This window comes from Sphaerodactylus townsendi, linkage group LG10 (genome assembly GCF_021028975.2).
Source record: "Sphaerodactylus townsendi isolate TG3544 linkage group LG10, MPM_Stown_v2.3, whole genome shotgun sequence".
Lineage (NCBI taxonomy): Eukaryota > Metazoa > Chordata > Lepidosauria > Squamata > Sphaerodactylidae > Sphaerodactylus > Sphaerodactylus townsendi.
In genome coordinates, this window is record NC_059434.1 from 2,217,420 (window position 1) to 2,234,370 (window position 16,951).

The following is a 16,951-nucleotide window of genomic DNA, read 5'->3' on the forward strand; positions in this document are numbered from 1 at the left end:
CATACACTCGCATGAGGATCTTCACTCCCAGTTCTCTTCCCATTAGCTGAGGACAAACCTAAGTTTCATAACTACACTGTAGGACTCAGGATTGCAGTTGGTTACATGACTGGAAAGCTTCATATCAACTGCAGATAATAAAGTAGATTACTGATAACCAGAAATAAAAATTTCCACAAGATGGAGCTATTTACTTTACATGAGTCATGATATTAGAAGCTGCTATTTTTCACATACATTATTTGGGTCATACTGTATTGCACGGTAACATTATGTTTTGTTTGGAAGTAATTGGGAGGAGAAGCAAACGCACCAGAAGATAGAGATAGAATTCAACGAGATCTGAACACACTGGGAAAGTGGGTGGACGTGACGTGAACAAGATGCAGTTCAACAGGGATATGTGCTGTGAGCTACGTTTGGGTAACAAAAATGAGGAACATACATAATGGATCAGGGATACACTTCTGGGTAGCACTGCACGTGAACAAGATCTTGGGGCACGGTGGACAGTAAGTTAAATATGAGCAGCTGTTACTGGTGAAACTCCAGAATTTATTCATTGGTATTGTCCTTTCCCAATAGGTGATTATATTGCTAAAAGGGTAAGAGATCCTTTAGGGCAACATTAAAGATAGAAAGCAGGGAAAGAATCAAGTGGAAATATTTCTTTTTGCCTTTTATTATATTAATAGAATAAGTGTAAGGAATTCCATAGAAGCAGAAATAAAAGGCTCTTTGGTGAAAAAGACCGTTTATTCAGACATCTTAGAAAGCTCAAGTACACGCAGTGGCAGGAATGACACTTCCCGCCAGAAGCACAGGTTATAACTCTATTCACCCCATCCCCCCTTCCTGCTTCCCATGGGAACGGAGTCCTCATCTCCCGTGCAAAGATAAAGTCTCCGCCGATGAAGCTGGCCCATCGCCCGGGCTGTGGAATGCACTCAAGGTTACCTTACCATCAACACCATTGAAACCATTGAAACCTTTACACTCTGCCTCCCTTAAAGAAGACCCCTCCCCCCCAGGTTTATGCGGAAAGGCGCGGTGGAAAGCAGAAATAAGGGTGGGGGCGTCGATATTTTCGGAATAAACCCATTGATTATACCCAGAGGAATATCCCACCCAAGAGACTAAATATTGCAAGCGTTTGCGATTAAAGCGAGAGTCCAGGATGGTGTCAATTTCGTAGTGCTTGGGCCATCAATAATAGTCGGTGGGGGCCTCTCCGGCGGGTCGTGCCAGACATCGGAAGCGGGAGCCTCTTTGAGCAAGCTGGAATGGAAGACAGGATGAATGTTACTAAGAGAGTTAGGCAAATCCAATCGGGCAGTGACATCATTAATCACTTTAGTAATCTGAAAAGGTCCCACGAATCTTTTGCCAAGTTTGGAAAATTTATGCACGTCTCTGAGATTTTTGGTAGACAAATACACCCAAGCGCCCACACGCAGAGGAAAATCCGAGCGGTGTTTATCCGCTTGCAGCTTTTGGGAGTCCTTAGCCTGTTGTAAGGCGGTTTGGACCGATTTCCACCCCTCGGCTAGGGACGAAATCCATTGTTGAAACTCTGGAGGGTCCAAAGCTGTCGCGGGTAGTTGTGGCAACGGCGGGAAGGAGTGACCAGACACAATTTCAAAGGGGGTTTTCTTAGTACTGCTATGAACCGCATTGTTATAGGCGTACTCCGCAAACGGAATAAGCTCGCACCAATTGTCTTGGTGGTAGTTGGTGTAACAACGTAAATACTGCTCTAGGGTTCTGTTCGTTCTCTCCGTCTCACCGTCACTTTGAACGTGGTAGGGGGCGGCGACTGCCGGGGCGGCCCCCAACAATCCCAAAAACGCCTTCCAGAACTTCGAGATGAATTGGGGGCCGCGGTCGGAGACCACCTTAACGGGGGCGGAATGTAGACGGTAAACATGTTGAATGAACAGCCGTGCCAACTTAGGAGCGGAGGGGATGGAAGCACATGGAATAAAATGGGCTTGTTTAGAAAATAAGTCCACCACCACCCACAAAACCGTGTTGCCATGACTTTCGGGCAAATCTGTAATAAAATCCATGGAGATGACTTCCCAAGGGCGGGAGGCCACCGGGAGAGGTTTCAACAGCCCATGGGGCTTTCCCGGGATGGTTTTGGCTTCTGCACAAACCGAGCAGCCCTTAATATATGCCTCAATGTCCTTGCGCATTGCGCGCCACCAGAACTGCCGGCGGGCCAAATGCAGAGTTTTTAGAAAGCCAAAATGTCCAGCCGAGCGGGCATCGTGGCAGGCTTCCAGAACCTGATTGCGGAGGGGGGGAGGCACGTACCAACATTCCCCCCTCCGCCAAACTCCATTCTCCAAACGCAATTGGGAGTCACTTTCTTCCGCTGGAGGCTCGTGCAGCCCCGCCTCCTCGAGTTCCCGCAGGAAAGGAGAGACGAGACTAGGAATGGGGGGTGGAGGAGGAGTGGATGTTTGAGATCGGGTGACAGCCAGCCCCAACTGGGAGGGAGAGAGAACAGTGCGTGGAATGTCTCGTAAGGCAGCTCCACCCCCCTCCCCGGGTACGCGCGAGAGCGCGTCAGCCAGTTTATTGGTTTTCCCGGGGAAAAAATGGACTGTAAACGAGAAACGAGAAAAGAAATCGGCCCAACGGAGTTGTTTTGCGGACATCTTGAGGGGGGTGGAAAGAGCTGCCAGGTTTTTGTGATCCGACCAAACCTGAAAGGGGTGTTTAGCCCCCTCCAGCCAGTGGCGCCAAGTGGAGAGTGCTACTTTGATGGCTGCAGTCTCTTTATCCCCTACAGTCCAGTTGAGTTCAGCACCAGAGAATTTCTTAGATAAATAAGCACACGGAACCAGCCTACCATCTTTATTTTTCTGCAACAGGGCTGCCCCAAGTGCTTTGTCCGAGGCATCCACGTGAACCACAAACGGGAGATCTGGGTCAGGGTGCTTTAAGATAGGTTCGGAGGTAAAAGCAGACTTTAAGAGTTGAAAGGCTGTTTGACACTCTTCAGACCAGGAAAGGGGGGCCCCGGGCTTGGCGGACAGTGGATCTTTACCCTTAGTGCGTAAGAGGTCTGTGAGAGGGAGAGTCAGTTCAGCGAATTGGGGTATAAAGTCACGATAGAAATTAGCAAAACCAAGAAAAGATTGGAGTTCTTTGCGGTTGGTGGGGGCAGGCCATTGGAGGACCGCGTCAATTTTAGCAGGATCCATTTTCAAGCCCTCGGGCGAGATCCGGTAACCCAAATAGTCAATGGAGGTCTGGTGAAAACAGCATTTGGATAGTTTGGCAAAGAGAGAGTTGTCGAGCAAGCGTTTCAATACCTCCCGAACCAATGTTTCATGCTCTTCTATGGTTTGTGAATAAATTAAAACGTCATCTAAGTATACCACAACTCCCTTGTACAATAAATCATGGAGAACTTCGTTGATAAGGGCCATAAAAGCCCCGGGGGCCCCACTTAACCCGAATGGCATTATCAAGTATTCAAACTGTCCAAACTTTGTGTTAAACGCAGTCAAGTGTTCATAGCCTTCAGCAATTCTGACCCTGTAGTAAGCTTCTCTCAAGTCCAATTTAGTAAAAATGCGCCCTTTGCCCAGTGCGTCTAAAAGGTCCTTGATCAAAGGCAAAGGGTATTTATTGGACAGGGAGACTGCATTGAGACCTCGATAATCTGTGCAAAGCCGTAAAGACCCATCTTTCTTTTTCACAAATAAAACGGGAGCAGCGTGTGTGTGTTTGGTAGCCCGCCGTATGAACCCGCGAGCGAGGTTCTTGTCCAAGAAGGCACGAAGTTCCTTCTCCTCATTGGGACTCATACGGTAGATTCTACCTTTGGGCAGTTGCGCCCCTGGTTGTATAACGATTTTGCAGTCAGTGTCTCTATGGGGTGGCAACTGATCGCATTCTTGCTCCTGAAAAACTCTGGCTAGATCATGGTACGCCGGTGGGATGCCAACAGAATCGGGAGCAATCGCTGATGAAGCCGGGGGGGGGGGTGTCAGGAGAAGTTGGGTTTTCCCCCCAATTCATGTGTTCACCGCAGGGAGGGTCAGTGAATTCTAGGATCCGTTCTTTCCAAATGAACTTTGGTTCATGTAACAATAACCATGGCATGCCCAAAACTATGGAGTGTTTGGCCACTGGCGCCAAAATAAAACTAATTTTCTCCCAATGGTCGGCGCAACGGAGGAGAACCGGTTGTGTTTTGAACTGGGCCGGTCCTTCGTTCCCGAGGGGGCTGCCGTCCATTTGGGTGAATGGTATGGGCTTAGCCAGGGGAATTTGTTCCAGACCTAGCTCCTCTGCCACCTGGGGCCGCATTAAGCAATGGGAGCAGCCAGAATCCACAAGGGCCGAGGCTATAATGCGAGTGTGTTTAGCGGGGTTGGCCAGAAACGCTTGAACAGTAATGGGAGCGCTGCCTTCACTCACCGCGTCAGGAGTCGGACCCATGTCCATGGGGGCTGAAGAAAGGCAAACAGCTGCTTCCCCCTCCTCTGGGTCGCCTTCGATGACCGCTTTAGACGAGCCCGTCGGAGGTGGCCCCGATCTGCGTGGTGGCTTGGCAGATGGAGTGCGCGTAGCTGGAGCGGTTGGTTTTTGTTTCTTGGGACAGTTGGCGGCTAGATGACCTGGCCCTCCGCAGTAAAGGCACAATCCCAGTCGACGACGGCGTTCAGAGGTGGTTTCAGTAGGGGCGGCTGGGCTTGACTTGGTGGGCGCAGTGGCAGGTTTTGGGCGTGGGCGGCCTCCGGCACGAGCGTATTCCAAACGAGACGCCACCTGGGATCCCAACTGGATCCAATCCGCAATAGTACGAGGAACCCGAATTAAAAACACCGTTTCACGCAGCTTGCCGTCCACAGCATCCGAGAAGTATTCGCATTTCATGCGTTCAGGCCACTCAGGAGGGAGTCGAGCAGCCGCCGCACGAAATTCACGGGCAAATTCTGCAAACGAGCGGTTGCCTTGCTGGATAGTTTTGATGGTGCGGATAGCTTCATTCTCGGCGCCTGGATCTTGGAAGCGCGCTCTTAAGGCTTGGAGGAATGCGGGCACCGTGCGAGAGTCTTCATCTTGCAAATCCAAAAGAGTCACGAACCAGTCGGCTGCTGCCCCATCCAGGACTGAGCCGATGTCCCGTATTTTTTCGCGCTCAGACCGGTATAAATCATCATAGTCTTCCAAGTGGGCATTGAGTTGCAAAATAAAGTAGGGAAGTTTGGAAGCGGTCCCATCAAAACGGGCCGGTATCGGGGGCCTATAGTAACCCCGTTCCACGGCTCTTGGCGCCTGCAGGGGCGGCGGTTGCGCGGGTTGAGCAGGTTGGGCAGGCAGCTGTTGCACGGGAGGGGCCGGAATCGGGGGCGCTGGCTGTGCCGCTGGCGTTTGGGTGGCAGGACCCAGGTACGTGGCCCCCCTGGCACCGGCATTATCAGTAACAGCATAGACTCCAACTTGGGGCTTCCTGGTCTGCTGCCTCCTTAGCTCCCTCTCCAACGCAGCCAGCTCCCTCTCCTTGCGGGTCAATGCATCCTGGTGCGCATGCAGAGCAGCTTTTTCTCGTTCCAATTTAGCCAGTTCGTCCCGTTTAAAAGCTGCAGTGAGCTCACTTTGCGTGCGCAGGGCCTGAACGCTTTCGCGTTGCCGTTGTAAATCCAGTCTGGAGTGTTCCAGGACTTTATCATGGACTGACAGATTCTGGGCATATTAATGGATTGGAGCGCATCTTTGTGGTCCAGCGGCTTCGAGGCTGGAACTTCTTTCGGGTTGCCGTTCCCGGTCCCTCTGCAGGTTTTCGCGCTCTTGCTGCAGCTGTGCCGGATTCCATATCCCATAGCTGACGTTCACGGGTCCCGTAAGCTTCTTGGGCATCTACGCGGTAAGCCCACTTCCTCATCCCGGGTCTCCTTCGATGGGAGAGGGAGCGGATCCGGCTGGGAGTGCGAACTCCGGACTCTTCGTGCGTCTGGAATTGAGACATCCGGAGACACCCGTAGCCGCAGGTGGCTCCCCGACTTTTCTCAGGTCGCGGCTGCTGACCCGAGGTCAGGGGGGGGGGTCGGATTGGAAAACGATGCGGATACCCCTCCCAATCCCAGGTTTAGTCCCAGTGTCCTTTAGACGGGCCCCAGATGCTGAAATGCCCGCGGTGGTTCTTTAGAACATCACCAAAATCTGAGTCAGAGGAACAGTTCAATGGTTACCAGGTTTGCCGCTATGAAAGGTGGTCAGGCCCGTCTCCTCCATGACGGGTTGGATCTGAGGTTTGTAATCCACATGAAAAGCGGGTAGAGATCCGGTCCACTGGCGCTCAATCCATGGGCAAGCCCCAAAGCGACTCATGTAAGTCCCCATGGTGGTCGTCGCGTCCCTCGTTCCAGCGGGCAAAAGGAAGACTTCGTGCTGATCACGGGGGCGGAAAAGAGTCACCAGCGAGGCCCGTTCACCAGCCGGTTCCTCCAGATCCAGAAGGGAAAGATTGAGCCCTCGTTGGGGGCTCCCTCACCTTCCGCAGTAACATTCAACCTCTCCATGTCGAGACACTAGAGGTCCACTGCACTAGTAAGATAGATGGATTAAGGATTCCTGCCACAATGTAAGGAATTCCATAGAAGCAGAAATAAAAGGCTCTTTGGTGAAAAAGACCGTTTATTCAGACATCTTAGAAAGCTCAAGTACACGCAGTGGCAGGAATGACACTTCCCGCCAGAAGCACAGGTTATAACTCTATTCACCCCATCCCCCCTTCCTGCTTCCCATGGGAACGGAGTCCTCATCTCCCGTGCAAAGATAAAGTCTCCGCCGATGAAGCTGGCCCATCGCCCGGGCTGTGGAATGCACTCAAGGTTACCTTACCATCAACACCATTGAAACCATTGAAACCTTTACAATAAGTCTTTTAGGATTACAGTAGGGTTTTTTTAGTTAATATTAAGCCACCAGGAAGTAAACCAGAAAATGCAAAATGAGCCAACTCCTCTTACAATCAGATAAATTCATCAACTTCAACAAAACCCTTTGGACTTACAAACTGATTTTAACAAAGATGCCTCAACCGTTGAGGGATATCTCTGCACCTCACCATTGGACCTTTCAAACTTCCTTTGTTAAAACAGTGAGGCAGGAGCCTCAGGATAAGGCAGGGCCCGATTCTCGGGTCTGATACCACTCACTCTGCATTTTATGAATGGACTGTGTTCCCCTCCCAACTCGGACATCGGTATGAAGTCTCGTGAGAAGACGCTTGACAGCGAGACTTCATGAATCCATTCAGAAAGTTTGAAACGAACTCTCATATTGTGTTTCTAATGTTTTCTTTTGTGTTAAGGTAAAGAGGACTGCCCCCTTTACCTGACTTTGATGTATGTGCATAAAAAGGCCGACGCACAGCCCACGCGGTGCGGTCTTTTCCTAAAAGAATTATCTCCACAATAAAGAATCTGCTGCTTTTGAAGAATCCCGGCTCCTGCAGTCTCCTTTCACTGCCTCAGCTGAAGTCACCCTTAAATCACTTTTTCATTCCCTGGACAGTGGGTAACACAGCCAGTGTGATGCAGCAACAAAAAAGTCTAATGCAATCTTGGGGTGGATTAACAGAGGCATAACATCCAAATCACAAGAGGTCATAGTGCTGCTGTACACAGCATTGTTTACCTGGAGTGTTGTGTGCAGTTCAGGAGGCCTCACTCCAAAAAGGATGTGGACAGAATGGAGGAGGTACAAAGGAGAGGACAAGGATGACCAGGGGCCTGGCAGTGGCGTAGCGCCCGGAGTGTGTGTGTCTTGCACTGGGTGGGGGCGGGGTGGGGGCAGGGCACACTCGTGCCCTGGGTGCAGTTGCCCCTTGCTATAGCTCTGGGGCATGGAGACCAAGGCTCGCAAGATGTTTGCAGAAGAGGAGGCTGAGGGGGGACATGATTGCTCTCTTGAAATATTTGAAGGGCCGTCACTTAGAGGAGGGCAGGGAGCTGTTCCTGTTGGCAGCAGTGGTAGTGAACACTCCCTCACTGGCATTCTTCAAGCAGCAGCTGGACAAACCCTTGTTGGAGATGTTCTAGTCTGATCCTGCATTGACTAGATGGCCTGCATGGCCCTTTCCAACTCCATGTTTCTATGATTTATATTTAGATCTCCACTTGCTTGTTGAGAAGCAATATCAGGAATATGTGCTTTGGATTGTATTCCCTTTAATGCCACTTCCAATGTGGGTGGGGAAAGTGTCCACATGTACCATAGTCAAAGCCATGGCACTTAAATTTCTTTCCTGTTGGTATCCAATAGAATACCCTAATCCCTGTAATCCAGACCCACATGCTGGGTGACTATCATGTTTACTCCCTCTTTTCTTTTTAATTTGAAGGAAAGAGGTGAGGAACTGGAGGACTCTCTAGAGCTGAGGCAACAATGTCTGAAGGTTCAAGCATGCCTTGTCCTAAGACTTGAGGGTGGACGTGACGTGAACACTGACTGCATGAGGCAGGTGATGAAGGATGGTTGTTGCCTATGGATTCTGGGCAGCAACCTAAACCCCAGAAGATGAATTCTTGCACATTGACTCCACATATAATATTGATAGGATCAAGAAAATGCACACAAAAAGAATGGAACTCAATAAAAGAAAATCTGCAAAATTGGTCAAATTTAAAATTACCCTTGCCTGGTAAGATTACATTGGTTAAGATGATAGTTTTAGCAAAAATGAATTTTCTTTTTCAAACCTTACTAATTATTACACCAATTTAAAAAAAGATTGAGGAAAAGATTTGGTTAAATTGTTTGGGGAAAGGGAAGGGACTGAGAATTAGTTATAAAGTGTTATGATATGAAAACAAACGAGGTGGGTTAAGTCTACCAAATTTAGAATTATATCATAAAACCGCAGGTCTGCTTTGGTTTAGGGAATGGATGGTATTGGAAGACAGGGAATTATTTAACTTGAAAGGATTTGATTTATGAAGCAGACTCCAGTTCATTGAAGCAGAACAATTTTTCTGCTATTATTTGTTTCTGTCATGATTCTTCTTGGACTAGAGTTTGCCTCATGAACAGATTCCTCAGATGATGATCAGAACAAGCCAGAGAGCACTCTAGAGAAAGACGATCAGGGGAGTCGGGAGGCGCTTGAAACCTCTCAGCCTCTCCAGATTCTGGGAGCTCAACTGAAGGACCTGCTCTTAAAGCTTAGATCCAGATGATGTTGCCAACACGCCAGAATCCAGGGTAGGTGGGCCTGTAGGGCAGGATCCCACAGTAGCCGTCTCTTGGGTTCTCCCCCTTCCCAACCTAGAAGATTTCAATTATACAACCATGATTAAAGTACTTTCTCTTGGAGCCTTGTACATTTCTTAATTGATGCCTGTGCAGCTGGCCCTTCTGCCACAGAGTTCCGTTCCTAAAAGGGGAACATTTTTGTGTATTTGTTTATTTCCTGTTTTTCTTCCTAACGGGGAACCTAAGTGGCTTACATCATCATTCTGTATCAACCCAAGAATTCTTGCCAAGCTCACTGGAAGAAGCTACATTCACTTTCACTTTTTTCTGCTGGAGATCACTTTCAACTGTGTTGCTTCTTTGCTTTGTATTCAGCCTGCACTTTTGCCTTATTGGAACTAGAGATGTCTTTGCATGTTTATTGCACATATAAATGACATGCTTACTAGCATCATCTAAGAATGAACACTATGAACAGCTAATAGTTTTTTTTTCAGTTGACTGAGTTTACAGTGTTCACATGTTAGTCACAATATAAATAGGCTTTACAGATTTTGTCCCTTTTCTAAAGCTTTTTGATCAGAAGCACCAGAGTCTACACCCAGTGGGAATGCCAACTGATGCATCTCTCCCAAGACTTGAAACTCTACTGCTAATAAAGTTATTCCAGAAGGAATTCCTTGCTTCACTTACCCAGAGATTTGTTTGATGAAGTCAAGCAGAAACCCCACTCTCTATCTCGGTCATGATTTTGTGTAGTTGCACACCTGGAAAGGTTAAAAATGCTTCAAGGTCACTCTTTTCTATCATGAGCAAGTGGATTGTATTTGTTATTTAGGCTTGGATCTAGAAGAGTTGCCAGTGCCCAGGTGGGGCCAGGAGATCTTCTGGAATTGCAAATGATGGCCATGATGGTAGCCATGTGGGTGTGCAGGAGGACCACCAGCTTTGAGTCCAGTGGCAGCTTAGAGACCAGCAAGATCTTGGGGATATGAGCTCTAGAGTATTAAAGCTCCTTTTGGACTTGAATCTGACCTCCAAAATGCAGAAATCAGCTCTGCAGGAGAAAACAGCTACTTTGGAGGGTGGAGACTGTGGCATCATACCCCTCTTGCCCTTCTCAGGCTTCACCCCCCCAAATAGCCAGAAATTTCCCAACCCAAACAGGACAACCGTGGAGGAGGACAGTTGTTGCTGCAACCACCACCATCTCTTTGATGCTCTTCCTGATGGCTCCTTGACCACCACCACTGGCTCTGCATTGGTCTATTCCCTTCTTGCAGCACGAGCAGCTCATGGTGGCTCTTCCTCTCCCCTCCCTTTGCTTCCATCCATGCCAGCTTGGTCTGTGGCCACAGGACCTCCACCTGGTATAGCTGAGGTTCCTTGGGGTATGTTTCTGCCTTCTGCCATGGCCTTTTCTGGGTTTTCTTGGGCATCTGGCTCTTCCCTACTCTAGCCTAACTAGCTTAAAAACAATAAAATCCTGCTTGGGATAAAGAGCTGCCATATTGGTTACAGGAGAGATAAAAAAACTATTTTCAAAATCCTTTCTTCATCCCTTAACTTTGCCACTAGTTAGATTCCACCGCTGATGCTGTTCCTGAAGGTCCCTCGACAAAAAATAAATTCAGGGGTTCTATTGGCTTTTGGATGGGGTCCTACTCTGCCAGCATCACCTCAAAGGGAGTGCTTTGGAGACAGTCTACTATGCAAGGGGTTAGTGATGCATGATGTACAAACATACTTTGCAGCCTTAAAAAGAAAGGAAAGGAAAACAGCTCTCTGAGAGAGTGACTGAAGAGACAGGAGCAGCACAAGGAGATGAGAGATATTTTTCCCTGCTAGTCAGCCCCTCCCTCCCCCCAAGGCCCATTTGAAACCCTGAGGGAACACAAGATTGTTGTAGGGGCATTTCAGGCAAGGAAAGAGCAAGAGAGAAAACAGTCACATGACACACACCCCCCCCCCCAACATAGCAACTCTTGTCCCAGGCACCCCTTCCCAAAATTGCCAAAATTGCCAAAATTGCCAAAATTAAAAGAAGAAACGAAGTCTCCGTTTCTGCATCATGTATCCTCAAGAAAGCTGAAGTGGTGTAGGGGTTTGACTGTCAGACTTGGACCTAGAACATTTCCGGGTCAAATCAACCCTTGTGCCACAGAAGCTCACTGGGTGACCTTGGGCCAGACACACGCTCTCAGCCTAACCTGCACCACAGAGCTGTTGTGAGGGAAAATGGAGGAGGGGCAAATGATGTAAGCATCCCCCACTGGGGGATCCAAATAGTTAGATGCTGGAATTTCAAAACATTTCAGTTCACCTGAAAATAAATGTCAGGGTTTCAGTTGAACCCCATTAAGCATCAAAAGTCTGAATATCCATCACTGATATTTTAAAATGTTGATTTTAAATAATGCTTGCAATGGTGAACACTCACCATTTCTTCAGAGAAAATGCATTGGATATGCACGAGAAGTGCAGCACCCCACCGTGTCGAAAAGGAAACCTGCATTGTTGGCCAGCCTCTGTGAAGACTGAAAGACACAAGAGAGACACAACAGGGCCCTTGAGGGAGCTGCTGGCATTGCTACAAAAGTAATCCCTGAGCTGTGCTGGGCCTCTTGGCTCCCATGGCTTCTAGGCACCCATTCCATTTAGCCAGGCCTGAAGCCTTCCTCTGGCCCATGAAGCCTTTCCTCAAGAGAAGAGGATTGAAGCCAGATGAAGGTTTGGCTGAACTGAGTGGCACCGATAGGCCCTTTATGCAGGCGCCACTTTCCCCAGAGCTGCTTGCTTCCTGGTGCCATTTCCCCGTGGTTTCCTGCCACAAAGTGTGCTGAGCTGAGCTGCCATTTGCCTGCCTGCCACTTCCTTGCTTGTTTGTGTGCAGCCCCCTTTTTGGTGCTCCCTAAAGACGTGTCTTCGGTCCACTGTTATTCTGCTGCATTTAAAGGGTCCATTGGTCCAGCAATAGATCTTTAACATTAAAATAAAAATGTCCTTCTGATTGCTCTGCAAAGTAATGGTGGAACTACTGCCTGCCTGCTGCCTCCTTGTTCCTATGGCCTGCTGACTTTTTGTTGCAGTTGTTGTTGGCTGTCTTTTCTTCTGCATTATTTTGCTGGCAGGATCCATTGCTCCATTGCTAGACCTTTAACATTTAAAAAGAATTTAAAAGCCCTTTTCAAATGGTGGGACCAGGGCAGGAGAAAGCGGGGAGGAGTAAAAAAAACAAACCTGAAGATAGTTTAACACATGGTCATTTCCTTTGTTTGCCTGTGAAGGCAAGGGAAAAGTCACACGTTATCAGCTTTCAGAAACCATGGAGATTCTCTGATTTGCAGCACAGTGAGTTTGGGAGTGGGGAAAACATGTGCATATTTGAAAATCAGAGCCGAAGGCAATGACTGCTCGATGAGAGGCAGACCAAGTGCATCAATGGCCATAGAATCCTAACTAATGTCAGTCAACCCCAATAGTCCTATTAGCTTGTATTCAGTGGTCATTTCTGTTGACTGAATTTCCTGTAATGCCTCCTTCTACTGCAATCTAAAATACTATGGGGGGTGGGGTTCATTGGTGGGAGGGGACACTGGTGAAAATGCTCCTTCCCCATCGGGGGAATCCTCTGCTGGATTCAAGCCATTACATTATAACCAAGGTTCCACTTGTTCATAGTTTCACTTGCAAAAACACATACAATAAACCTTCATGTGTCCTCTCTCCATTTTATTGCACTGTAATTAAGAACCTTCACCCTGGCTGGATGGGAGACCTCCAAGGAATACCTGGGTCATGACATTGAGGCAGGCAATGGCAAACCACCTCTGAATGTCTGCTGGCTTGAAATCCTTAGGGTTGGCTTGATGCCAAAACGCAGGGAGGCACCCTGAGGAGACCAAGGCCCAGCCTTCCAAGAAGTACACTCCTCCCTGCCCCCTCTCCCCCAGCTGGTGTTCTGCTTCTCAAGTACTTGTGTTTATAGCTGCAAAACAGGGCTGGGTGCTGCCAGGTTTATTATAGAAAGCAACAGTCTGTGAGGGGGCTGTGTTGTTCTCAGATCAGCATCTGATGAATAGAGCAATCCCTGAGAGAGGGCAGAAACTGGTTGTCTCCTTTTTAGATATTTTAATTTTTTTTAATTACAGAGAGAAAATTACAGCATTCCTCAGCCAGAAAATGGGACTGTTGGCCTCTATATGGCATAAACGCCAGCAGTTTTATTGGTTGTACACCACTCAGAGCCCTTTGGGGATGGGACGGTATATAAAATCTGATAAACAAACAAACAAACAAACAAACAAACAAATAAATGCGGGATAAAAGTGCATTGTATCCATTTGACATTTTTGGTTACCAGGAGCCACCTACTTGCACTCCTGTTTTCTGCTCATGGCTTCTTTGCATCTGAAACATGTTTGTCTGTCAGGAAATGCTGCTGAACCTCTCCCTGAGCACCCATCTACTCCTTTTAGGGATGCTCCCCAGTTTCCCAATTTCACCTGTGAAATTAGAAGGGTTTTAGCATATGGGTGATGTCTCAGAACCGATGCACTGGAGGCAACTCACCTTCTCAAGTGCAAGTCAGGGTAGACATATTGCTATGGGAAAGATAGTTCTGCCACAAATAAAGTAGATGTGGCTGCCAGAGTTCATGGCAGAACTGGCTCATGAAAGCCAACAGTTCAAGCAAATCAACTACTCCCAGGACAGCCAAGTCTCCATCCACAGGGGTCTGTGAGGGAGGGAGGGAGGGAGGGAGGGAGGGAGGGAGGGAGGGAGGGAGGGAGGGAGGGAGGAAGGAAGGAAGGAAGGAAGGAAGGAAGGAAGGAAGGAAGGAAGGAAGGAAGGAAGGAAGGAAGGAAGGAAGGAAGGAAGGAAGGAAGGAAGGAAGGAAGGAAGGAAGGAAGGAAGGAAGGAAGGAAGGAAGGAAGGAAGGAAGGAAGGAAGGAAGGAAGGAAGGAAGGAAGGAAGGAAGGAAGGAAGGAAGGAAGGCACTGTTGCAAGGAAGGCACACATCGCCTTTTGCTCAAGCAGTTCTGGCCTGATTTTCACATGGATACATGTAGGCATGCAAGGGGAGGGGATGGAGGGGAGGAAGGGGTGCCATGCAATGGAGTGGAGGGAGGGGGCCTGGCATCTGGACATGGCCCACCCATCCTAGTGGAGGGAGGAGGAGGGAGAGTGTGAGGGAGAGGGGTGGCATGCAAGGGAGGCGAGAGAAAGGGAGGGGTTTGCCACCTGGACATGGCCCACCCACCCTAGCGGAGGGAGGGGGAGGGAGTTGTGCCATTAAAGAGAAGGGGAGGGAGGGGAGGGAGGGGTGGCATACAAGGGAGGGGGCCCAGCATCTGTACATGGCCCTCCCATCCTAGCAGAGGGAGGGAAAGGGGAGGGGGAGGTGGCATGCAAGGGAATGGGAGGGGGTTCAGCATCTGGACCTGGCCCACCCACCCTAGCGGAGGGAGGGGGAGAGGAGGGAGGGGGAGGTGTGCCATGCAATGTGTGCTTTTCCTTGCAACTGACCCTCCCTTCTTTTTCCCTGCATTAGTCCAGCATCAAATGCAGCTAGAGTACCATTTTGCCATCTCGGCCGGACTACCAAGCAAGCAATTTTTTGCACACAAGGCTAGCAGTCATAAGCTATACAACTTCTGAGTTTACTAAGCCTACAATATATACATTTACTAGCGGGCCCAGCCACACGTTGCTGTGGCTCAGTCTGGTGAAGTGGGGGGAAAAAAGAAAAGGGGAAGCGAACGGTTCGAACATTGCACAATGCTTGCAAGGGAGGGGAGGGGCAAGAGGCCCCTAACTCCCCTCCCTCTCTCCCAGTCCCTTGCATGGAACCCCCCCCCCCCGTCCCTCCCTAACGTTCCCCTGCTAGGGTGGGTGGGCCATGTCCAGGTGGCGGACCCTGTCTCTTTCACTCCCTTCCTTTGCAGGCGAATTACCTAGCGCAAAACACGCTGGGAGGCATGAGCTACGTTGTGTTCAAATTTCAGAGCGTGTGGTCCAGCAAACCCCCGGACCCTCCCTCGTCTTCCCCTTCCTCCGCTAGGGTGGGTGGGCCATGTGCAGATGGCGGGCCCCATCTTTTTCACCCAATAAGGCAGTGGTTTTCAAGGAAGGCATGGTGGTTTCCCTTGTATCAGAGGGTGTTGCTTTGACGGCCAGCAAATGGCACTGTTGCGGAACAGAACTGTGGTTCTAACTGTCACAGGTGTGGCATGTACACAATAACGGGCACAGTTGTGACATGTACACAACAAGAGGTGTGGAAACAGTGTGGAAACCTGGCCGCATGTGAATGCGACATTGCGTGAAAATTTCAAAGCAATCGGTCCAGTAGTTTGGGAGATTACCTGTCAGCAGAAAAACGCACTGATAGATTTATATATATAGAGATGGGGCTGTATCTCAGAATTGCCCCAAAGCAACTTCCAGTATTTCATATGACTGCCAACCTTATTGTGTGCAAATAATTGCTTGTTTGGTGACTTCAGTTGAGTACACCCTTTCTATTGTACACAGAGGCATAGTGTCAGAATTCCAAAAACTGAGACAAACTCATGTGTAAGAACAGCAGTTTATTCAGGATTGTGGATCTTCTCTGGACAAAGCTAGAACTGATTTCGCCCGTGCAAAATCCAGTAATTAAACCAGCTCGCACCCCCCCATCCTGGGAAAGCGCGCCTAAAAGCAACTGTCAGAAAGATAACAGTGAAGATGGCCAGCCACTGACCTTGGCCAGCACCTGGGAAGTGAAATCATGCACATGAAACAGTCAAGAGGCAGACAGTAATGCATTGACCCATTCCACCACCCCCGTCATACAGAAAGCAGCTTAAGCAAATCCTCAGTTCCTACAGGCCTCCTGACACATAGGAAGGGGGATCCTCCACCCCTGTCCCACCCCGGAATGCCCCCGCCACACCCCCAGAATGCCCCCACCATGCCCCCACAGGGGCATGTGCCCAGTGCATCGTGCACCCCCCCCCGCCCCCGCCCCCTTGGAGCTATGCCTCTGATACATACTCCGGAATCTCTGCCAGACTAAGCAGCTGGTACCCTGTCTGTCTCATGCCAACCTAGCCATAACGACCCATGCAATGGTCCCCTCCAAGAGTCTACTATAACTCTGTCTATGCAGGGCAGCCCCCTGAAGTTGCTCCTGAATGCAGCAGCCAGGGTTCTTACGGGAACATCTTTAAGGTCACTTGTAGAACCTGCACTTCACCACAGCTGCACTGGTTACCAGTTGAGCACTGAATTAAGTTCAAGGTTTTGGGGTTGTCAGGGGGATTCCATCAAGATGATTCCTAGCTCAATATAATTGCTACAAGATTTATACGTTATTTACATGTTATATGTGTTAATTTGTGTTGTGTAAATTCTATTGTGACACGCTATGTATTTAATATAACTGTTACTATTAATGTAAGTGACTATGAATAGGTCTATGCATGTTTCCTTATGCCTTTTTTCTTGGATCTGTTCCTCATTTCTCTCTTATTCCCTTTCTCTCCTAAAATGTAATCTACATATTGTCTTCAACCCTTATTTCTCTCATAATTTTCTTCTCCTTTTCTTTTTCTATTCTTTCCATTTTCTCTTTACTTTTCTTTCTCTCTTTTAGATTTGGTATGTAAAGTTCTTAAATTTACGTATATTTAGAACACAAAGTAATTATTCAACACATATGAGTGAATGATATTCTTTTGTA

The 16,951-nt window shown here is 48.7% G+C and overlaps 1 protein-coding gene across 1 annotated transcript in view; it reads right to left on the reverse strand.

Annotated features, from left to right (window-relative positions):
• HGFAC (HGF activator) overlaps nt 1-16,951 on the reverse strand; it is a 57,796-nt gene that overhangs the window by 38,328 nt on the left and 2,517 nt on the right. The window contains exons 3-4 of the mRNA XM_048509543.1: nt 11,663-11,759; nt 9,916-9,989 (exon numbers count right to left, since the gene is read on the reverse strand). Of these exons, the coding sequence (XP_048365500.1) occupies nt 9,916-9,989; nt 11,663-11,759 (171 nt within the window). The remainder of the gene's footprint in view (nt 1-9,915; nt 9,990-11,662; nt 11,760-16,951) is intronic.